Here is a 24973-nt window from a genome sequence, read left to right on the forward strand (position 1 = left end):
AGTCTCCTCCCCTGTCTATCCTAGTTTAAAATTGCTCTTGCTGAGTTGGCAAGCCTGTTCGCAAAGATATTTTAGGTGGATTTAGTCGGAGGATCCTTTGTCTTCCAAACAGTTGTCAGTCCTCAAAGAGGGTCACATGGTCTTAAAACTGAGCTCTGCTGCAGATAGCTGCTGTGCAAGCAGTTGTTAGCCCACAGGATTCGTCCATTCCATGCCAGCAGTAGCAAAGCATTAGCTTGGTTTCACTCCTTTATCTACTTACAGCCTTAGTGTACTGCAAGTGGTACTCTTTGAACTTTTGTAGTTGCTACAATTCTTTTATGAATACTTTTTTTTTATTTACACTACTAATAGTTGATAGTGTCAAGTGTTAGTAATGAAAAGCAGGACATTCAGAATTGTAAGAACATTAATATTAAATAACTTGCAAATTCGCATGTGCATCTTGTTTTATTTTTTAATTGAAACATATAAGGTACTTATTTAAAGATCGCTCTCACTAATTTCTGTATTGTACATTAATAAAGTAATTGCAGTGTTCTTGGCTAGTACTTGAGAGACTCAGTAGAAGCAGCAAACCAAATGTTCACTCTGACTATGATCAGTAGTCTCTGCAATCTCTTGAATACCACATATTTCAGGTGCAGAATGGCAGCTACAAGTTAAGAATAAATCAAACAATTCTGGAATCTGTCCTATGAAGAATATTTAGGAGGGTAAATGATTCTTATAAGACTTAGTAAAGCTGCTTTATCCAGATGATTTCAGAGGAAATGTACTAGTTATGCACATTTAAGAGGTATGTGTATATATGCATGCCCAATGTGTTTGTATACTGTAGAATATGTTTCTACTTTTATAAACAATAAATTCTAAGATTGAACAGAAGCCCTAGACTGTGCTTTATAATTTAAAAAGTCTGTGTGGAAAATCCTGGGGAAATCATAGCTCTAAAACAATTGGCCCGTTTAGAAAATGCTTTTGGAGATCTATGTCAAACCCATAATTCTCACAAAAATGATTGTGTTTAGTCACAGGAAACATTTCTTCATTGACTTTTGCTGTTAACAGGGGTAAAGAGTTTACATTTCGTAGAAAGTTATATGACTTTAATCTGCATATACAAGAGGAAACATTTAAAATGTTTTAAGTTTCCAGTGTAGTGGTGCAAACTTCAAAATGTTAGAGATTAAACTTTTGAGACTTAAATAATAAAAGTGATGTTACTAGTGACAAATGGTCACTGGTTTAATGAGCTGCTATAAAGATGATGTATTTAAATTTTCTCACTTGTAGTAGTGGAAAAAAGACAAAGAGATATTGGTTTGACTTCAGTACCAAGCAAAATCTCAGGCTGACTCCTTTTGAACAGTACTTTAAGGATTTCAGTGTTGAATTGCTTTATAACATGTTAGTTTGTTAGTACAGATTCTGGTATTCTTCAGCTTAGGAAGAAGACTTTTCATTGTTTCTTAGCAAAGTTTCTTTTTGAAACCATCAAGGATTCTTGATTTACAGAGTCCTTCTCATGTTTAATATAAGGAAGAAGAGATTTTTCCAATGGTGGATAAAATTTTTTCTATATTTTTAATATATTTTAATTTATTAATTTGTCATTTGGAAATGCTATTACTACCTTGCTAAAGCAAAGTTTAAGTGTTTGATATTGTCAGTTAATGTTATCCCTCAAAATGTATGCACTTTAGGAGTTTTCAAACAGACAAAACCTACTAAACTCCACTAAATAAGAATGACCTTTAAGGCTTTCAGAAAAGGTCTATGTAGACCATAAGGGAAGAAACAGGTGTTGTGATTGTGTGCTTTAAATGCCATCAATGTTCCTGAAATTACACTGTTGAATTTTTCTTGCAGTTCTATCTGCATGGTCATTGATGTGAAGAATTGGAGTATTTTAACTTTTTTTGCTAGAGACTGAAGGATTCAGCTTTGTCTCTACCAAATGAACACCGTGAATTACACTTTCAAATGTCCATCCTATCAAATCGCTGATGTTTGCAGCAGGGTTTACAGAACATGTAGTGGATTATAGAGGAGAACCTGAAAGAAGGATGGGGGAACTTAATTTTTAGGAAATGGGAAAATCTGAAAAAAGGAAGGAGGGAGGGCCAAGTGGAAAGGACCCATCTGATTTACCTTCCTTTTGCTTTTTTTTTTTCTTCTGTTCTTGCCTTAAGCTAAATTTTGTTGTATAACATGATGTAATGCTGACCTGTTACACTGCTATTTATTAAGTAGTTAAAGTTTCTATGAAGAATCACGGTGGAGATGAACAATGTTTTCCACTATACATTTGTTGCTTTTTCAGCTACTGAATATCTCTTTGATCTTTTTTACCTTTATCTAAGTGTAAGAATGAAGTTGTAGTCTATTTTTGTTTTGCTTCACTTTCCTGTGTTAGAAAACAATTCTTAAAGGATTGAGGATGGAGCTTAGTGAACAGACAATTTGTTTGGGTCCTTCATGCATATAGAACAATTCCTGAGATGCAATGGAGCGTTTTAATGGAGGTGAACAGGCATTTTGAAGTACAAGTATTTAATGTTTTGTTTGCAAAATAGGGGTTGATCTCTGAATTCAGGAGAGACACTTCTATCAACTTCAGAAGATGTTAGTCTTGCTTGTATAGCTCTCTTTGAATGCATGGAAAATAGTCTTTGTTTGAATTGTTGCCCTTGTATATGAAAAGCAAACTGCATAATCAGGTTCTGATCTCAGAAGTCTTCCAAATGAGACTCTGAATTTAGATTGGTGTACTTGAGGCATGACAAGTCATGTCTGAGGCTGATGAATAATGGACGAGGCTTAAAGTAGTGACTCCAAGCTGAATTTTTTAATGCTAATTTTTTTTTAGTCTTATTGGTAACATGAAGTGGGCCTGTTCTGTTTTTCCTTTCCTTGAAGACAGAAACATAAGGAAAAATTCACCATTGTATTATTTTCACAACAGTGCTTATTTGTAGGTCTTTCTGTTATGTTGCTTAAGTAGACTTGAAAGGGTAGAATAGGTTATTTTTAAGCCACAGTTGTTATGACTGCTTCTAAGGTATAAAGGCATTTAAGAACCAGAATAATTTGGGGTTTTGGGAGTATTGAAACACTTCTTTAAACTGAAATTATAATAGTTATATCTTTAGGAATTATGGTTTGAAATAAAATATCTAACTCTTCTTTTGCTCTTAATATATTCTGAATGTTATTACCCCCAAAATCTAGTTATTTTATTAAGTAAGCTTTTGCTGAGGTTGGAATAGTGTTCTTCCTCATAGTAAACACTCACGTAAATTAAAATTAATCTTAATTTTGTTAGGATTGCATATGAGTGCAATTTCAATTTACTAACAATTTTAGGATTAAAACTATATAAATAACATTGCTTTATTTCCTTTCTATTTTTTTTCTTTTTTTTTTCTTTAGGTGGGTTTTTCATATGCATACAGTCCATGGATGGGATGCTCATGTTGTTTGAACAGGAAAGCTATGCTTTTGGCCGTTTTTTACCTGGTTTTCTTCTGCCTGGTCCTTTGGCTTACAGCTCTCGAACAGATTCTTTCATTACAGTGTCGTCTTGTCGACAGGTGGAGAGTTACAAGTATGTGTTCGTGCCCAGTAATTATAGCATATTTTGGTGCTATCATTTAGTACGTAAGCAAATTAAAAATAATCATGTCTAATTTTTATTGACTTTAGTAATATTGTATACCAAAGCACATAATAGGTAGTTGCAAGAAAGAAGAAAAACAACATGTTGTATGTTGTTGAGTGATTACTGTCTCTGTACAGTCATAGAAGAAAGCACACCGTGTGTCCTGAGGACTTAATGGTCCTATTTTATTTGTATAAATGTGTTAAGTTTACTAGCTTATCAAGGCACATCGTGCTGTCCTGCAAGTGACAGATTTTTCCCTGCTTCAGTTCAATCTCATCTGTGCTTTCAGTGTTGTCTACACTAGGCTGCTTGTGCAAGATGTTCCATCCAGTTGTTTCACCGTGACTTTTATGTTGATGCAAATAGGTGCCAGTCTGATGAATCTGTTCAGTTTTCAGAAGAGATTTGAGACAAGGCTTTGGCTTTTATGAGCATAGGATCCTCTCCAAGGAGTGAGGGCTGGGGAAAGAGATGGAATCCACCTGACAAAGTGGCAGAGGAGGCTTCTTAACCTCCTTGAATACTAGAATGAGGGATAGGCGCTAAATCCAGCGTGTAAGTGATGCTATAGGGCATAGGGTCAAGTGGACAAAGGGGGATGCTTTCATAATACCTTAGAGGAAGTGGGACGAGTAGGGGTTTGTATTAAGTAGCTAAAATTTTTCTTCAGTCTGTCACTGATTCACAAGTGTGGTGTCTTTATTGTAGGAGGGTGTAGTTTTAAAGAAATTTTTCACTTGGAGTCTGGTTATTGGTCTTTAGTGCCAAGTGCTAAGACTGTGGTACTGGCCTCTGGTGTGTGTCTGAACTATTAGGACATTAGAACAGGGTTAAGTAATCCTTCAAAAGTGAAGGAAATAGAAATGGTAAGGAGAGAAGAGGTTATTTTTATGGTTGTTTTAAACATGTTTTTTTCTTATTATAGTAAGAGAAAAAAAAAAGCAGTTCTAGCCAGTGTTTTTAGCAGAACAAGTTGCCATCTTCCATAGCTCATATCCATCTTCCTATAGCTCATACAGACCAATGCCTTTGTTTGAAAGCAATATTTCCTGTGTTGATTCTGAATTCTTTCAAGATCTAAAAGCAAAATGTCTCTTATTTAAATGATTCTATACTTGATGTGATAGCTGAATTGGAAGTTTGTGTTGGTCATCTGTGGCCAGAGTTTTGTGTTGTGAAGGATTCGTATGCAGGTAGTTGGTATGTAAATATCAATACATATGTTCAATGGGGGTTTGGTTTGAAAACTATGTATTAGTCCCGGAGTAGTTAATAAAATTATAATTATGGAGAGCTGATGGCACTCCATGACTTTACAGAATCAAATGCTATCTTTTGCATAAGTGTTGTGTTTTTTTTTTTGGGGTTTTTTTTTTTTTTTTTTTTGTCATTTCGCTTTCCTAGCAAACTTTAGTATTTTACAGATTATCTAATGTGCTACGTCGGGAATAGGGTAGTTCAGTACGTTAGGACACCAGCACAAATTCAGGAAAGAAATAGTTCCAGAAGAATCAGTGAGGACACAGTTTGAAAACTGAGGATTGCACAGGTGTAATTTAGGACAGATAGGTGTGTGGAGCTTTTATAGCAGTTGACAACTTTTGTTCAAATGCCTTAATTGACAATTTTTCCTAGTGTGGTTGGCTGGCAGTTACAAAATAATAAGAAAACCTCAAACCCCAAAACCTCCCATCTTTTGCTAGATGTGCCAACTACTGGTGCCAGTTTACTGTTATGTCTTGGATTGGAAACAGTTTACCTAATGGATGTGCTTGAGAGTGTAACTATTAGATGTAGCAGATTGTATTTCAGGATAGTATAGGAGGTTTTTTTTTAAAGCTTAATGAGAGCAAAAAAGTTTATTTTTTAATAGAATCCTAATTTCACAGTTTGAAAATATATTGGTTTCTTGCTCTGTCTTCTTTGTGGTCTAGATTTCTATCTAATATATTTAGCTGTTGAATTTATTTTAACACTAGATAAAATCTGAATAGAAATGTTTGTTTTAATTTCTGCCTTTACACTTAGCTGTTATCCTACAGTGATATTTATTTTAATATCTTTGATGATGATAGATGCGTTGCAGTAGGCTTCCTAACAATCCTTTTAGACTGTGCTTTTACTGTGAATGTATACTCATAATATAATTATATTTTATTTTTTACTTAAGGTATTAACAACAAAGATGTGTGTTGTTTTTTTCTTTTACTTCTTAAAACCTCCTATAACAGATACCAAGTGCTGGCATTTGCGACAGATGCTGATGAAAGACAAGAACCAGAACAGCAAAAACTTAGTTCTGGAAAAAGACTTGTGGTAAAACCCGTTTATTTTACGTAACCTGTATGGTACCCTGCATGCATGTTAAAAAGACCAATGCTAAGTAACAAATGGAAACATTGTCTGCTGACAAAGGACCTGATCCAGTTGCCATTAAAGGCAGTGGAAAGACTCCAGTAGATTTCAGTTAAGATTTCTTTGGGCTTCAGTTGTTTAAGGTTGGGCCTTAAAACTCACTATTGTTCTGAGAGAAAAAAAAAAAGAGAGCTGTGTACTAGAAATAACTGTTTCTAAGGCAGTCTTTGTAATACAGAACCTAAACTGTAGTAAAGTAGATAAATAGGTACACTTGAAATATTGGTCATGTTTTTAATTTAAGTCTGTGACTTTGTTTTGAATTTACAAAATTAACCTCATTCTACTTGGGGAGTCCTTCGTACTTAGAGAAAACTCAGTGATGAAAAATGTTTCCATAAATAGTCAGTCCTAGACTCTTTTTGTCAAAAATCTGTGGATTTAATTGTCTTCAGGAGGTCCCTGTGGCAAAGTTATTTCATATTTGATCTACCTCTTATTAATAAGCAGAGAATTTAATTCTCTGTGGTCCTGCAGTAGAATTGCTTGTCTGCTAAATTCACTGCATAAAATGCAAGATTCAGCGTATTTCAGGCATGATAGTAAAATACTGGGAGAGCATCTTTCTTCCAATGGCTAGTCGTAGAACTTTTTCAAACTGTCAGTCAGTCAGAATCCTACATTTTGAATTAGGAGAAGATGTAATTTTTTAAAGAAGAAAGGTTGACACTTCATCAGATATGCTGCAAAGTAAATACATTTTTTTTTAACCTAAAATGAGAAGCATACGTGGAGACCAATGTAATAAGCCTGGCTTTTTGTTCCCTTTGACTTTTAAGACGGCACTTCCAGCTTCACATATCAGATATGCCAGTATGTTTACTAACACATTCTATTTTCTTTTACCAAAATGATTGATGCTGTTCATATAGGAAGTGCTGACAGTTGAACTTTGGTATTTGTTGACTTCGGAAATTCTGAATTTCTGTTTAACCAGCTTGGCGGCAGTCAGAAGCAATTTTTGCATGTGTGAGTTAGTTGGAATTTCTCAGAAGAGCTGAAATAACAAACCAATGAAATATCAATAAGCAATAGTATTGTTTGAAGATGTACAGATATAGGCAAGGAGGGATTTGTAAGTAGTTGTTTATTGTGTCAATATATGTAGTTGGGAAAGTAGGCAAGCTATCACATACACAAGTGTTCTTCAGATTGAAGGGTGTACATTAGTGACTGCAAGCATGAATGTTGGTTTACACACCTAAAACTTTGTCTATTTTTCCATTTACATGTATTGGAAGAATAAGTTATCACCTTTTGCTCTCTAACATTGCCCTTAGATATTAAGGACTTGTACAGAGGCAGATTTAAATGATTCTAATACTCTTCTTGTATTTATAATAGTTAAAGTATAAAGTGTTTTCATTTTGAATGGGATATGTAAAATTTAAATATACTTAAGTGAACTCTGTAGCCGTCAATCCATGACTATTTCAAAAAGTGGATAGTGTTTTTGCTGCTTTACTCACAATCAGGAAAGTAATTAACTACCTTCAAAGTAAGAGGGTAACTAATATTTTTCTCCTTCAAAAAAAGACCTTGATTTTGCTTTTCTATCTGTTAATAATATTCATGTAACTTGATGAGTTGTAAGCCTTGTCTATAAGTTCTGTCTCTAATATGCAGCTGACAACTGATCTCTGGAGCATGTTTTTTCTTTTGAAGGTGGATTGGGTTTTAAACATTGGAGAACAAGCACTGGATATACGTGTTGTGTCCTTTAATCAAGCAGTGTCTTCTGTTTTTGTGCTTGGTGAAAGAAACTTCTTTTGCCTCAAGGATAATGGGCAAATTCGATTCATGAAAAAGCTTGATTATAGTCCAAGTTGCTTCATTCCTTATTGTTCAGGTTTGTAAAAGAAAATTCAACTTTAGTTTGATTACTTTTACAGATAAGAATTTTTTTTTCCACTGAATAAATATATTTATATGAATAAGCTCTTGATTTGTAGAAACTCTGTGGAACTGGAGCACTCTTTTTGGATGAAGCAGGTTTATTTTCAAATGTTACTGAGAGTGAAGTGTCATAATTTTTAGAATCTATATAGTTATTTTCTCCTCACCAAATTGAGGTACTTGTCTAGTGTTTGAGTCAGTTTGCCCAGGCTATCAAAGCAACAAACATGGAAGAATGAGAGATATTGGAAGAGTAAACTTTCATCTCCTAACAGTAAATTTATTTGATTTTTTTAACTAACTTGTTACATTGTATAGAAGCAACTTGGTTGAATGCCACTGTAGAACTACAGGTTCTTAATACCTGTTCTGTGTTAATATTTCAAAAACTATTTTATAAATTTTTGATACCATATCTTATTTTAGACTTAAAATATCATTTTAGACTTTATAAATATGAACTTAACAATCTTCATATTTTATACTTTCTAAGTTATGCTATAAATAAAACCTAGAAATTCATACACCTTTGATCAATATTCACAGGTCAGTGAATTAATGAAGAGTATACATAGCTGGTATTTAACCTATGTGTATTTTGTCATATTTATCCTGGCATGCTAACATGGCAATTATGAGTCTTTGTTAGTCATGTTTTAAATTACCAAACACGGCTGGCTAGAACCTTGGAAACTTGCGGCATGTGTAGTATGCAATTGAAATTGGTATCCATAATTGGTATCCACATATATCCATGGTTATTGTCAATGTAACGTTCATAACTTTTGACACTTTAATTATACTAAATTAATTTATAACAAGCAATGGCCTAAAAGGAAAAAAAAAAATCGTGTAATCCTATAAGCCTCAAAGAAAAGTACTAGCTTTTGAAAATCTTTCATCCTACAACTGGTTTTATGTCTTTAACAGTGAAAGAAGGAACAATAAACACTCTACTTGGAAACCACAGTAAAATGTTGAATGTTTATCAAGATGTTACACTGAAATGGGCCACTCAACTTCCCCACATTCCTGTATCAGTAAAAGTAGCACATTTACAGTAAGTAACTTATTAAAGTTCACTTTTTTCGGATTGATTTTCAGTTGTAAAATTTGCTTATAGATCCTAACAAACAATTCTGAGTTATGTAACAAAATGAGGTGAATTGTAAAAGGAAAGTCCCAAGTGTTTGTTTTTTAAAATTTTCATTTCATTTATGGGCATACTGTTAATTCTAGAAGAATAGCAGAATTGATGTACTGTGCTTTAGATTTCCTGTTTTTCTTGAGTGAAGGTAGAGCCTGGGGTCTCATACCTCCAGTCGAGTAGTTTCTTCTTTAAGAGAATAAAAAGTGAAGCTTTACAATCTGGTAAGATCCTTCTGTGAGGCAGGAAGATAGGGAATCTCACTGCAAATCTGTTCTTGATTGAGCATTTAGGAGCATATGAATTCCAGAGATGATTTGTTGGAACAGATTATTCAACCTCAATGTTAAACTGTTGAAATTAAGGAACTGATTAAATTGTTCAGGATTGCTCTGCAACGGACCAAAACTTTTTGTAAAATACGCATAAGACAGGTCAGGGGAAAACTGGTTGGGCAGGGGATTGATGGTAGTGTCCTTCTACTGCAGAAGTCCAGGTATATTACTTCTGAACTCCAGCAGGCTTGTGGTTGCTGTGCCAATATGCACTGGACTGTTGAATCATTGATCATGTTGTATGTTTTATCTCATAACAGATGAAAATGCAACAACTGAGTAACTAGCTTTACTGAGTTGTGCAGAGTAATCTGAGGGATGTTTGTGTTTTGTTTGGTACTAATGGTTTCCTGATGATTTTTTGAAATTAGAATTTAAATTTTTTTTAGACTCTCTGCATAAAGTTGTGCTGACTCTCATCCAACACGTCTTACAAGTAAAATATAATGAATAGTCTCGGTGGGCCAGTTAATAAAAACCAAAAGTTAATTATGCACGATATGACAGCTTTTGAAGTTTGGAAAAAATACTTGTGTCAGAAAAAAATTTGAAAAAGACATTGATTTCTACAACAGCAGATTGGACTAACATTTGTATGTACAATTATTTGTTTGGAAACTTGTATTATTGAACCATCTGTTTCAGTAATGCCTCTAAGAAGTTTATGCAGATTTTGCCTGTTCCATGTGAACTTTAACACTCAATAGTTTGATCTCAGTGAGAATTTTGAGAGCCTACTAATTTTTCCCAGATAATTTTGCTGGTTAGATTCAGAATTCCCACAGACCTGGTAATGCTAGGGTTTGATTTGGGATTTTGTTCTCTAGAGGGTGGAGGGACAGCAATCTAGTTTTACAGACCTCTTTATACAGGTGCTGATAAATTAAGGAACATCTGTGTGTCTAGACCCAATGGCCTCTAAGGCAGGGAGGAGTGTGTTTCAGAGCTATGCTTCTGTCTTTCTGTTTAAAAATATGTGGTGTGCTTGTACTTCTTTTTGACTTTAAAAATAAAGATGAGCTAAACAGCAAAAACTGTAGTAAAGCTTAAAGAGGTAGCAACTTGGCTTAAACAAAACATACTTCTTTTTTTTTTTTTAATAATTTGAAAGGGAATTCTTTGTGAGTCAATGTGATAATGATTTTCTAATACTCCACTCAAGAGAGGCCTCAGTCTTGGGGCCTCTGGGCACTACTGTAACATAAGTAATATTAAGTACTTTAATAGGCATAGAGTTGTTAATCCTACACTGCTGAGAGGTTGAAGTGCCTTAAATATGACGTATGTCAATTAATTACTTTCACATCCTTTCCACTTTTATTGCAATAATGCTTACAAAGTAAATGGAGCGTTCTGAAAGCAGTTGTCTCCACAGATCATGTATGTTCATCTGTATTTCCTTGTTGGCATAGTGTCTCCTACTTCTAATGTGTGGCTCTGGCTTGCTGGATAAGAAATGCATTATTAGAAACTATTTAGTGTAAATCTCTTGGGGCAGGGGTAGTAATTGCCTCATAAAGGCAGTCATATACTTTTATTCTATAATTTGATAGTCTACTTCTAATATCAACTGTTCAAGTGCTTTGGAGAATTCTAGCTAAGTAACTTGAGTTTCTAGTGTCTGCCCCTCCTTATTCTTTATGAACTGATTTTTCCTCTTACAATAATGTGAAATGCATTAGTTCCCTATTGCAATACCAGTATGTAAATAATGATTATAACACACTACAACATTTGGCATTAAATTCTGGCATAAACTGGTTGATTTCCATCACATTTGCAGAACTGTGCAAGGAAAAATAGAATCAAAGCTAAGTGGTTACTTATCGCATTTTTGGTGAGGTGTCTCTGCACTCTAGAACTATTGTACTTTTCAGCTGCTGAACTAAATTTTTTTGCCTTCTGTTGAAACCTGAATGTTCTCTGTCAGGAAATTGAAAGTTTCTTATAAAAGCTTGTGATAAGAAAGTTGTATTACAGGCAAACATTTTAGGGTTTATCTTATTCTGGGTTTTGTCTGAAGATGTCTGTGACTATGATCACTGAACTGGAAGTTCAGTTCTAATCATTGTTATAGCGGTTTGTCTCTTATTTTGTTGGAAGCTTATATTCTGGTTCTGTTAATGTATAGTAGTTATGTTTATGACATTATTTTAATATCAAGGGATACATGCTTAACACTGCCTGGGTTGCTTCAGAGGTATAAACACTTCCATTGACAATTTGTATTAATTTAAACTCTTTAGGACTTTGTCTCAGCGTAAAGTCATCTTCCCATTGATAACCCTGCTTAAACAGTTACATTTTTGCATGCCCTGCATTGCCATCCTTAAAGTTATGGCCCTGCAAAAGCATTCTCACTGAAGCTGAAACTCTTGAAGAAAATGGTTTAGTGTTCTGCCTGAGTTGATTTAAAAAAACTGAAACAAACCAATTTTAAAAAACCTTTCTAGAGGGGTTTGAAGGGAAACTGTCCATATGCTGCAGTTAGAACAGCTGAAATCTGGGAAGTTACATAAAGGAATTACAAGCATTCCTACTTCCCTCAAATTTTCAGTGTTGAAATGGTAATTGTGAGCAGCAGCGTTTGCTTGGTATCCACCATAATAATATAAATATCTTCTTAGCATTGACTTTAAAGTCCATTCCCTTTTTTCTTGCCCTTTATTTTCCATTTTTCTGTTTCATCAGAGGCCTCTTTTCTAAGACCTTTCTTGTGCCTCCACATCTCCTTTGCAAAGGAAATTTAATGAGCAGTATCTCTTACGTTCATAGATAGAATCATAGAATCACAGAATGGTTTGGGTTGGAAGGAGCCTTAAAGATCATCGAGTTCCAACCCCCTGCCATAGGCAGGGACACCTCCCACTAGCCCAGGTTGCTCAAAGCCTCATCCAGCCTGGCCTTGAACCCCTCCAGGGATGGGGCATCCACAGCTTCTCTGGGCAACCTGGGCCACTGCCTCACCACCCGCACAGTGAAAAATTTCTTCTTAATGATGATCAGTTCTATGATTTTGTCACTTTTTGATGCTTCTTGAAATGTGTTAGGTATTTTTTTTTCTCTCTCTCTTCCACCCCCCTCATAATTCAGGTAATTGTGTGGGGAGCAAGCCCATAAGAATGTAGTTCCTAGGCTAAAGCACCTCATATGAAAATAATTTTTTTCCTATTGGCAGAGATTTGAGCCTGTAAAGGCAAGTGACTTAATACTCTCCCACCGAAACGGTGGGTTGTGTTTGTCTGAATCATCTGAAATAACTTGTTCAGAAAGGAGCAGAAAGTTTTTAAGGGCCCATCACAAGTCGTATTTGTTTTTCTGTGCCTGAGCTATCCTGTCTCCATATGCTTGACCATAAAAGGTCCTTGGAGTAGATTAAAATACTTAGCTACTTTTCTATTTATTTGACGCTGACTCGGTTGGCAGAGCTGCTCCTAAGAGTACCATGTTTTAATGGCTGATTGATTGCACTAAGTATTACTCTGACCCAGCTGGCCTGAAACTAGAACATTATGTTAAGGTGCATTTAGTCCGAAGCAAAATATCTCGTGTTGCTAGCCTCAGGGATGTTTCCATCACAAACATCTGAAATGCCACTGTGAGTTGAGCTAAAAACACATAGAGCATTAAAGGGATTTCTGTTCTGATCACTTCCAAGTTACAAGCCTGTTTTTGTAGTAGGAAAGCGTGAAGCCTTTCCTTTGGGGACTTTGTTTCTTCTGAACATTTTTGAAGTTCGAGTCTTAATTTTGTTACTTGGTTTTGTTTGTACACATCCTTCAAGTCATATCTGATAAGCCTGTGAATGCTAAAAGTTAGCCTAACTTTTTTCTTTTAAACTGAAATAAACTGCAGACTTTCTCAAATACTTCTTTTTTTCAAGCCAGTATTTCATGATGTCCCTAAGTTTAGTTCTTTGTGCTTTCACCTATCCATCAAGAAATGAAGTCTGGTGGTATCTATATAGTAAAAAAACCAAAATTTGATTTCATGTGGAATTTATCAGCAGGCATAGTTCTAACAGTAAACCAAGGTTTAGCGGATGTATTGTGGGAAAAATATTTCTTCCTTCCCTATTTAATCTCCTGGGGACTCGTACTACTTTAGGCATCAGTTTATCAGTGAACTTAGTGTTTAAATGAAGGACATTTTCACCTTCTACCACATTGGAATTTGGTTAGAAATACCCAAAAGAAAAAACTTCAGAGCCACCTGTAGTGCTTGTCTATAGGTATTTGTATGCTTTGCACATGTGGTGCCCCTTGCTTTTGGGAGCTACATCTGGGAATTAGAATATGGGAACCAACTTTCTATTGTGAGTATTTATATGTACTACTGTATCTGTGAGCAGAAGGACTGTTCTTCATGGAAGAAAGTTTCTTGAAGCAAATAAACCACAAAATGACATGTATGCCTTGTAAAATGTGAAGTTCTTTTTATTACGAGGAGTTGACAGATGTGGACAAGTTGGTGAACGTTACTACAATATTTGCTTTCACTTTCATTTATTTGACAGATAAATATCATTTTACTTAGTAATGGAACAGCATTTTTTCTGAAGAGGAAACATAAAGCAGTCTGGAAAGGTTTTTTTGTGCAGAAGTAATTTATCACCTTTAAAGAATGAGAATTTATGAGTTTCTTAAAATATTAAATTTCCAGAACTGAACTTTTCAGCTTGAGTTAAGCTAGTAAATAGATTTTCATTACTTGAGATGGGGAAAAAAATAATTTTCTTCTCTATACAAGAAGCAGAAAATAAAAGTAGACTTTATATGTTCAAGGTGGCAAGTTGGGTTACTTAGTAAGCTTTATCCACATTTCAGCTCTTTATGAACTTCAGGTCTGCCTATACTTATACTGAGGAATAATCCCATAAAAATATCACAGGGTTTCATGTCTTCCCCACTGATTCTGTTTTGCTTAGTTTACAATCAAGTGATTTTTTTTTTTTTTCTGCTAATTGCTAGCACTAGAGCTGGCTATGGTATCTGAGATATACTTAGGTAATTTTTTGTTATTGCTCCTCCAAGTATGACCACTGCAGTCTTGGCTATAAGGGTCATGCTTGAACTCCTGACATCACTGTTGTGAACCACCAGCTCATTAAGACTATATAACTTAGTAATGTATTTATCAGCCAGCTGTTAAAGCAAGCTACCCATAGGCTATTCATGTTCATGTTTTGACTTGTGCAGTTACATATTTTATTATGGATTTTACTGTGAGACTTAAAGTAATAAATTCAAAGTTGCATTGTGTAGGCTGAGATGAGGAAATACTGCAGCTTACTGAATCACTTCAAGGTTACTGACTTAAGATGCTGTAGTAGTGTTCTATTTGCCTACTACTTGTAAGACAAAGTAATTCAGTAGGCCTGGAATTTCTGATGTTCTTGTGTAAGTACGTCCCCTTGCAGAATAATGAAAAGCCAAGAATCTTTGGCTAATGAAGGTTACTTCAGAAAATTAATTTTGTATGTGATCATGTTAATATTTGAATATTTGTATTCTATGTGGTGCTGATAGCCATGGCTACTTCACTTTCCTGTCATTTTGAAAATCCCCACTTGTGTTACGGTTACACAGGTGCATTACAAGAGAGTATTTTACAATATTTTTAAATACTTACAAGTTGGTTTTGGAGACAGTGACTTCTGATTTACTGCAGCAATAGTCTCTTGCTTTGTGCTGAGTTTTCATTTTACTCCTACTTGCCTCTTTCCTTTTTTCTTGTATCTTTTCTAATAAATGCACGTGTAAGTTGCATAACAGATGACCAGTGTAAAAAGATGTACCAGGAAATTTCCAGCCTGTTTTGCTTAAAGGTAGTGATTTCTTGCTACCTGTGTTTGACTTTTCTGTTTTGCCATGTACTACTACAGGCATGTGGCATTCATTCTTTGTAACCAGAGATGACCACTTAAGGATACTTACAGATCACAGTGGGAGGGTATTTTTGGCTTGGTGGTCTGATGTGCCACCCTTGAACTGTCAGTGTTATTGTTTGCCTTGGCTATTTGAGGATCATATGAGCAACAATGAATGCCTGCAAAAAAATTCCTGATACTTTAACTCTAGGCTCAAAAGAATGTGAGGAAGGGTTGGGTGGTTTTTATGGCTTAGTAGCTTACTGTGTATTCAGTACTCTCTTCCTGCCCAGTCTCTCCCCATTAGTCTGCAGCTTGATTGCAAGGCTGGGAAGTATTGCTCTGGTGACTGTGGTAGAGGTTGTCCTTATTCCATCTCCAGTGCACTTCAAGCATAAGCCACGTGATATGTGCTGCTGGACTTCAGGATTGCTAGTCAGTTTGAGTTTTGAAGGGGAACACAATACTGAAAGAGGCATTTATTGTGTTTTTTGCATTTAAAAACAATCCCATCTTTACCTCGGCACCAAGCAATTAAGAATTTTACAATTATTGGAGCATATATCCATGGAGAGAATAACTTTTTTGCCTTCTAGGAAAATGTTTAATACAATACTCCTTTTGGGTTTTCTGATTTATTAGTATTTCATAATATTAGAATGGCTAGTGAGAAATGTGTGGTTTGTATACTGATTCGTCTAATGAGATATAAAGTTCCTGAAGACTGTTGTTCACTGGCTTCATAGAACCAAGACTTGTCTTCTGTATATGAGTAGTAGCTTGAGTGTGACGTAGTTCATATGCTTATAACTGCATGGTACTTTATCTGAAGGAGTTTTTATCTAAAGTCTCTGATTCAGCAACCTGTCTTCGTAAAGAAGAGAACATAAGCTGATGTTCAAATTCTTTGTTTTGACACAGGATTAATTCCCAGATTTGAACTCATATGTAGCCCAACAGACTGATCAGTTTAATTTAAATGAGGTACGCGAGTCAAAATATTTGAGTTAAGAATGCTGGTGTATAGCCATTGGTTGAAAATGTGCTTTATGTAGTTTTAGCTTCCAGTACTTTTTAAAGAAAACTAAAATCTGCTATCAGTTTCCAAGTGAGAAAATAGTGGCCTGGTCCAAATATGAACTTCAAATTAAAACTTCTTCTCTGGCACAGAATCATAGTACATTGGGTGGTTAGGTGAATGTACTTTGTGTAGGTGGGCTCTCCAAACAGCAGAAAGGCAACCGGAACTGAATTTATCCGGAAAAAGTATGAAGAAATATTGTAGTTGAATTAAGTATATAAGGTGTAAAAGTGCAATCACATAGAGGGTAATAGTGGGTGGAGTGAAAATAAAACCATTCTAATTTAATTTCTTAGCTATCCAGATGCTTGAAAATACTTTGTTCTTCATTCCAGCCCATCTGTTATTCCTTATTATAACTGACATCACCACAGCTACCACAACTGTTAAAGAATCACTGTATAAAAATGGCAAAACTTACATATAAAACTAGCAAAACTTAGCACTTATTACATGGTTTTATGGAAAGAAAACTGCAGGAATCAAACTTTATAGTTTGTTGAAAGATCTTTCCTTTTTCTGTATAGTAGTACTGTAAAAGAAGCAATGCCAGTTATGACGCACGGTATGAACTGTTCAGCTATATACATGTGTGTGTATATATATAAATTTTTATTTGAGTATTCTGTAAGAATGTTGCCTGATCTGAGAAATTAAGTGCAGAGAATTCTAGGATCTTTCTACTTAAATATAGTTGTATTTTAAAGAAATGGTTTTAAGAAAAAAAAAAAGGTTGCATTTGTTTTTTGTCACTAAATTGCCACTGAATTGTCAAGAGATGGCAATATTTACTGTATGATGTTAAGCACATGCCCGTATTGCTGGTTCTCCTAGTTTTATTGCATGTCACTTATTTGCTTTTTGAAAAAGCCTACTTTTTACAGTCATATGGTTTTGTAAGGGGTTCAACTTAGAATAACACTTAAAATATTCCTACCCTCATGGTTCTAGAGAAAGCCTTGAAAGTGGAAATTTTAACTGCTCAAGAACAAGAAAGCAAGTAACTTCCCCTCTAGTATTTAAAGTAAAATACTTACTTTTAAACAAATGGCTTTTTTTTTTTTTTGACTAACCTGCAATTTCTCTGTGCCTGTTCACGTTGTGATAGAGTAGAATATAACTGTATTGGGTTCTGAACTCAGTCTTGGAGTTGGGTTTTGAGCAGTAGGCTGGAGTTTATGGATGTATTATGACACTTGCTCTGCCCGTGGAAGTGCTGGACATCTTGTTTGAAAAACAATTCTGGACAGTCTAAGGCTGTTGATTTTGAAGGTCTTGATTATTATGCTATTAACATGAAAGACGTTTTTTTGTATGAGGACCAGCAGGTAGGATGTGGATGTTAAGCTATGGGGATGAGAGCCAGCTAGCAGTGCAAAGTACCAGAGATGCTTTTAAACACCAGCTTTGCTCTTTACAAGAGTGAAGGGACAATGATGGGTTTTGTTACAAGTAATAGTGTATGCACTTTTTCCTGCCTGAAATGCTGGTGAATTTTGAAGCTTGCAGGCACATCACTGTCAAACTGTGAGGAGAAAGAAGTGGAAATTAATTTGCATTTAGTGTTTTTATTTAAAGTTATGTAAGTATTTCAGAATAAATCTGTAGTAAAGGCACGTAGTGGTTATTGTTAGCCTCTTTGTAGTCTGTGAGTAGTCTAATTTTCCTGGTGTACTGTCTAGTATTAGTTTATATAAAGCCAACCATTAAGAATAAGTTTTATCTAAACAATAAACTTACTAGAGTGTCGATTTTATCCGTATAGCACCTTGCATCTCTTTATGGCTGGAAGCAGAGGTGCTAGGGGCCTCTCCAGCTTGCCTGGAGTGAAATGAACTCTAACCACTGTTCTGAAGTGGGAGAAGAGAAGGTTTAGATGAAGGATAAACTTTTGAGGCCCTCCAGATTGTGTATTCGTGATGCCATAGCTGCTGCCTTTTGGTGTATAGCCTTTGAGCCTTTGGAACCTGCTGTATACCTGTCTGCCAGTGAGGGAGTCTGGCCTTGAAACAGATTTTAGACTTCAGGTGAAAGAGGTGCAAATGAAGAATTACGTACTGCTTGAGTAGCTCTCAGAGGGAGCGAAGCATGGAGATGTTTTAGGTGTGTCACAGTTGGTCTTAATTTCTTCCTTAGTACTGACACTGGTACTGTCATAAATGAAATAATAATGTAATTTCTTCAGTTTCTTCTTATTTGGAGGCTGCACCCTTATTTTTAGTAATCAGGTTTCCTTATCAGTCCCCACATTCATTTTCAATTCAGATAATGCCAATAAGTGTCTTAGATATGGAACTGTGATCATAAGAAAAGCAAAGTGGAATTTCTGAACTTTTCCTTGAATATATTACACTTCAGAGCTCTTTACTTTTTTTTTTCTTTTTTTTTTTTTTTTTTTTCTTTCCTAAAGCAAATCATATATTCCTGGAGGCCCATGTCATCACTATGAATATCCTGTTTTTAATCCTGTTTTTATTCTACTTTGTGACAAATACTAATTTTAATTTAAATCTGCATTTTGCATAGCTGGCTACTTTAATTTTGAATAAAACCTTTACTACTTATGAAATAGTTTTGTTTTGATATTTAAAACAACAAGAAACTAAGTTGCTTAATCCTTCAGATAAAAATTAATTTTATATGTCATCTGTAGCGTGAGCTTAAATCGCATGTCTAGCTTGCCTGTAGCAGTATGTGTGTTCCCTGCCTGGAGGAACCAGAAGATGATGTCATACACGGATGTCTGTCCCTCTTCATGCTTTGTTAAATCTTAACTTGTTAAGATTCCCTTACATTTAAACTGTCAAGCTATTATACTAACCCTGATAAAAAAAACCAAAAAAACAAAAAAACAAAACAAAAAAACCAAACGTGCTTCATTTAATGTGATATGGTAACTTTTAGGTATGTCTTGTCCTTGCAAGCCTTTTTGTGCTGCCCCGCAGGTGGCACTAGTGGTCTGGCAGAAAAGACCCCCTGCCCCAAACTTTTGTGAGTAATGTTTGTTTTTAACTTGACGGTAAAAGTAAAACCAATTCTTTTCCATTGTTTTTTTCATTTTGTTGTTTGGTGGAAGGTGATCCTTTTTATTGTCTCGCTGGATGGCGTTTGGTCATTTAGGCAAAGAGTAATTTCAAAGGGAAAACTACCCAAGGTAAAGAGTTGTCTGAGTTTGTCATGAGGCTGCTTTTTTGCTGTGTGGTGTCACCAAGTAAAGGTGCTAGTGAAAATGTCTTTACTCCCAAGTAGCAAGTGAAAATAAGACCTGGAAGCTGGAGAATCCTTCTGGCATTCAGAATGGTAACAGGGTGGCCAAATTCAGGTGTTATTCAGTTCTGACTCTCAGCAGATTTTCAGTGCTTATAAGAGGGGATAGGCGTTGACCTATTGTTGTTCTAGTCATAACTACTCTTTGTTGAAGTGCTTTTGCACTCATTATCAAGGTGAAATCATATTTCATTTCCCTCTTCCTCTTACTTGTATTTCATAATTTTTATACTAGATTTGTGTCTGGTATTCTGTTAAGATCAGCAATTGTAAACCATCACATAAATGGAAAAGATGAAGAATGCCTTTCTGTAAAGCAACAACACAAATTATTTACCACTTAACGATATTTAATATATTATAATTGAACACTGTATTTACATTATATGTTTGCATGTCCTCTGCAGAGTGTGCAGACGATGTTAAATACATAATAGAAATAACCTTAAAAGAATTTTATTTTCTGAGAGCAAACAGATTCTGTTTTCATGTGTAATAGCAGAATGGCGAAGTCTTACACACATAAATATTAGTTTTGGTGTAAAGTTGAAAAAAAGATGTTTTTAATGAGGAAGGGGTTTTCAAAGGTGCCTGAGGGTGCTCCACAGGCACCTAAAAGCAGTTACAAATTGGTGGTAGCTGGCACTGTGTCCCACCTTAAATATTCAGCTGAAGGTCTGATTTTGGAGTGCGTGTTTAATAAAAGTAAGATGGGCTTTCGACTTTTGCTTCCATTAGTTCATGTTAGAAAATTCTTATAGTTTTTTACTCCTAGTCTGCTCTTCCTTCAGCATTTTATCAAATACGTCATACGGTTACAGCTATAATGACGTTGAAATGGTAGTGAAACTTTAAACTATTTAGGTTTTCAAAAGCACTAAACTAAAAAGTGCTATTGTAGTTGTGCTCTTGCATATAATTACTTCAGAGGATGATCAAGTGAGGAGAGAATTAGATTCAAAATGCTTGAGCACAATTCAAGAATTAGTTTCCTAATTCAGTAGCTTATAAATAATACATTCTCAATAAGGGACTGAAAGTAGTATTGCAGAGCATCTTGTTTTCTAAAATGATTGGTATGAGTAATATCAATTAAGACTACTTCTGAAATTGAGGTAGAAGTTTTATCTGCTATTATAAATATAAATAATTAAAGCTGTAAATGGTGTCAGTAACCAGACCTTGTCCTAAGAGTTGTCCAGGGCTTAGCTTGTGTCATTCGAGTAGAACTCAAAACTCAACTTCTAAATCAATCGTTTGAGTTATCAGTTTGGTATTATATAACTGGAAACATGCAAAGCATTTTAATTTCTTCAAGAATTATGCTGTGAGCAATTTGTTTAGTGAGAGAAGATCTACAAAAAGCATATGCCATTATTATTACCCAGAATCCAGTAAAACATAGCTTTTCAAATTATTACCATATGTGTGTAGGAGTTGCTTTGTACTGTAAAGTTATTTTAGATACCAGAATAATTTGTTTCATACTTTGAGTTCCTCACTCTTAAAGTGTCCCCTTAGATTTGCTATTACTTTGAATATTGTGTGATATATATAATAAAAAAATAGCTTACAATAAAAGAAATTTAACAAGTAATTGAAAGTCCAGACTGTGTGCAAAATGTGCCAAATGAAGTAATGGTATTTGCAGGGATATTGTACGAGTGCAGTAGTTGTGGGGAAACTACTCTAAAACTGTTAATTATGCTCCCCCTCCCTCTGCTATCTTTAACCTCTGTTATAAAAGCTTGAGAAAATAAAGCAATCTTGACTGGCTGACAAACATTCCAAGAGAGAAATTAATGTATTATAAATCATATGTTATAACTGGTTACCCATATTTTTCTTATTGTTTCTATTTATGTACAAATTTGTGGACACATTTAACAAGGTAATATTACTCCAAAAGGCTTGTTTGTGTTTGTATATGTTTCATGTTTCAGTTACAGCATAGTTTTTACAGAGTATTTGATTGCAGTTGTGAAACCAACACTGGGATTGTGGCCTTAGCGTTCTGTAAAAAGGCATTTTGGACTGTCCTATTGAACTGTCAGTTATTGAAATTAGTCTGTGACACCTGTTTGCCTTCATAATTACTATTACTTTGGTAAATTTTGGATTGAGGTTTCCTATATGTGTGTACTGGAGCCATGCTACAAGACAAGATAGGAAACTAGAGAGAATTCTATTTTTTTATATAGCTACCTGATTTTTAATGAGGATTGTACTAGAGGAGATGCTTGAAATGTATCAGCATATAGAGTTTTTTGTTAATTCTTTATGAATTGTAGTTTGAACACTTATGAATGTAATGTTTTACGTGGGTTTAATTAGTGGGATAGTGCATTAGGCTTTCTTATCAAAATTAAGATTTATATCTAAGAATTAAATTTGAACTGTCTTTGCTGCTATAAGGTATTCTAAGCATGGAATAAGAGCAGATTATTGGCATAAATGTATCACCTCATGATTATGAAAATAATTACAAGCTATTAATTAAATTAAGAGTAAGCATTTTAAAAAATAAAATGAAAGTTAGTTTTCTCCTAACTTGTGCTGTTAACATCTATGCTAATCTTTCTTTACTGTTCAGTTCCTATTCTGTTCAGGAATAACCTTCAAGTTAAGTAAAATGTTGGCAGTTCTCCCTGTTGTCTCATAATTCGTTAAATACTTTCCTAAATCTTGCCTTTGCATGGTACATGATCAGATAAGCAAAATGAGTGAGATTTTTGTAGGAGTAAGTTCAAAGAAGTCATGTTCCCTCAAGAGAAAAGAGACTATAGTGTAGCTAATAAAACACTCGTGTGTATTGATCCAGAGCAGTGTAAGGGGAATGTTCTCGATCCATGTGGCTTCCTTTCAGAAAGACCCTGCAGGGAAGAGCCAGCCAGGGTTTCGAGCCAGCCAGGGTTTCACCCAGCACAGTAGCTGCAGTAGCAGCCAAAGAATGGATTAGGGGAACTACTGATACCATCAAAGACCTACTGCTGTCTTCACTGTGGACATGTTCCATCCATTAGTGATTTCTTCTAATGCATCCTTTCTCTTCCCTTAGTTGGTGTTCTGTTTAGTTAATTACTCTTCCTGCATACCAACCTAAATATCCATACTTCAAAAAAAATTAAGTAACAATTTGTGAATAAAAAAGGTTAGAACTGTGCTGTCTACTCAGCTTGTTCTGATCCTTTCCTTTACCTCTCTTGATTATATGGATTCTGAGATACTTGGGTGATGTTTTAGTCAACTATCTGGCACAGATTTGTTCTTAAGTGTGGTTGCAATAAGTAGGAATAATATTAATAAACACATCTGAACTGAAGAATAAACGTTGTTTTCTTTTGGTTAAAGGATCTCATTAAAAACAGGAAGTTCTCTTGTATTTGTAGATGGAACAGTAGAAGCAGCATAAATTAAATGCTGTTGCTTCTGTGATTCTTCCTTTTTTTTTTTTTTTTATGCAGAGACTTGAAGGGTGTTATAGTCACTCTGAGTGACAATGGACATCTTCAGTGTTCCTACCTTGGAACTGATCCTTCAATCTTCCAGGCTCCTAAAGTTGATTCTAGAGAAATAAACTATGAAGAATTCGATGCTGAAATGAAAGAGCTTCAGAAAATCATCAAGGAGGCTTCAAAAACACAAGGTATGCTTCTCCCTTTTCTATAGTTGTATATACTTTTAATCACGTAGCTTTCTTTTTAGGACTTTAAAATATTTTATTTCCATACTTTACCCATAATTATATTTCAGTAGGTAACATAATATTTAATAAAGTTTAGATTTTAATAAAAAAATATACAAACAAAATTCTAGACTGTAAGGTCCTTGGATATAGAGTTTTTCTTTGTATTTTTATAATGGCTATCGGAACTTTCAAGATATTTATGTCAGGTTGCAGGTAACTCTCACTAGGGCAAGGGTTTAGAGGAAAAACTGACAGTGCATGTACTACCCAGAGGCAAGAAAACTTAAGGAATTTCACAGCAACACTCTGATATACTTAGCCTTCAGAAAGAACAAAAGTATTGCCAAATTCTGCTTTATTATGACAAATGGCTGCTTTAGTCATGCAATTAACAAAGAATGACTTTCATTAAAGCAAGTTTTATGTTGCTTTAACTTCTTTAAAATGCGATTGTATTTGAAGAATGTAGTGAGGGATATCAAAGCCCAAATAACTGATCATGATAAACTCTGGAATTTACATACATTGCTAATAACTTGCATTGTTTTTGTTCAAGTAAGGGCACATTAATTTCTACAGAGATCCTTTGTTTGTTTTCATAACTGAATTTTTAAACAGTGTATCTGACATATAGGGAATTGGAAGCACGTGATTTTACAGGAAACTTTGGAAAAATCTTAGACAAATAGAAAGAACCAATTAAAATCTTTTCCTGATGATAGTTAGCATGTTCATAAAATGCATGAAAGAAATAGTTGTGGCTTTCTGTGTGAAAGAGAGTGAAAAAGCTCACAGTTGGAATCCCTAGAAAATAAGAAACTATTTATCTGCAGTTATGAGCTTGATTTTTGTAATCGCATATGACTTTGTTATTGTGATAGATTAATATAGGTTTTTTAATTTTATAAATCCAGTAATTGATTGTTTAAACATATAGATGTGGGTAAATTCCATTGATTTTTGCCACAGCCCTTCTTCATAAATATTTGACAATTTTGTCTGGCTATCATAAACAAAGGAAAGAAAAGCATGATGGAAGGAATACATCGAGTTGAAGTGAATCAACTTCTGTTGGTTTTCACATATAATGTGGAAGATCTAGAGCGAGAGGAAGGAAACATAGCTATCCTTTATAACTTTATAACTGTCATGGTTTAACTGACAAGTTTGCTATGTATATTTTTAGTCTTTTTCCCATTCCTTCTTCCTCTTAATTTTTCTTCCTCAATCTTTCTCATCTGATCTAAGATGCTCCAGTGGTGTTTTCAGATGAGTTTTTATGAATGCTCTTTTCGTTGTGGAGAGATGCTCTAATGATGTTGTGTTTGGCTTTAACTGGATGTAGAACTTGTGACAAAACCTTTTTTACAACAAAAGATTTTACTTAAGAAGAATGCCTTTCAGTTTCAGATTTTTTGGCTTTGTTTAATTTTGGCTTTTTTTCTTAGAACTTTAGCTAAAGTCTTAAAATAACTGCTAATCGTGTCTGGTTGAATACAAACCACTTTTGGATGCTGGTCACTATTAAGTTACTCCTAAGCATGATCTTTGAAATGAGCCCTTGACTTTCCTGTCTTTTGGATTCACATTTGTGCAGTAAGGTTGTGC

The 24973-nt window shown here is 34.8% G+C and overlaps 1 protein-coding gene across 1 annotated transcript in view; it reads left to right on the top strand.

Annotated features, from left to right (window-relative positions):
- The window catches only part of BBS9 (Bardet-Biedl syndrome 9), a gene marked incomplete at its 3' end in the record, with an annotated part of 69411 nt that overhangs the window by 24879 nt on the left and 19559 nt on the right, over window positions 1–24973 (top strand). Inside the window, exons 5-9 of the mRNA XM_010073167.1 lie at window positions 3436–3610; window positions 5899–5983; window positions 7748–7931; window positions 8909–9038; window positions 23142–23323. Of these exons, the coding sequence (XP_010071469.1) occupies window positions 3436–3610; window positions 5899–5983; window positions 7748–7931; window positions 8909–9038; window positions 23142–23323 (756 nt within the window). The remainder of the gene's footprint in view (window positions 1–3435; window positions 3611–5898; window positions 5984–7747; window positions 7932–8908; window positions 9039–23141; window positions 23324–24973) is intronic.

The sequence above is a fragment of the Pterocles gutturalis genome, unplaced genomic scaffold (genome assembly GCF_000699245.1).
Source record: "Pterocles gutturalis isolate BGI_N339 unplaced genomic scaffold, ASM69924v1 scaffold5392, whole genome shotgun sequence".
NCBI lineage: Eukaryota > Metazoa > Chordata > Aves > Pterocliformes > Pteroclidae > Pterocles > Pterocles gutturalis.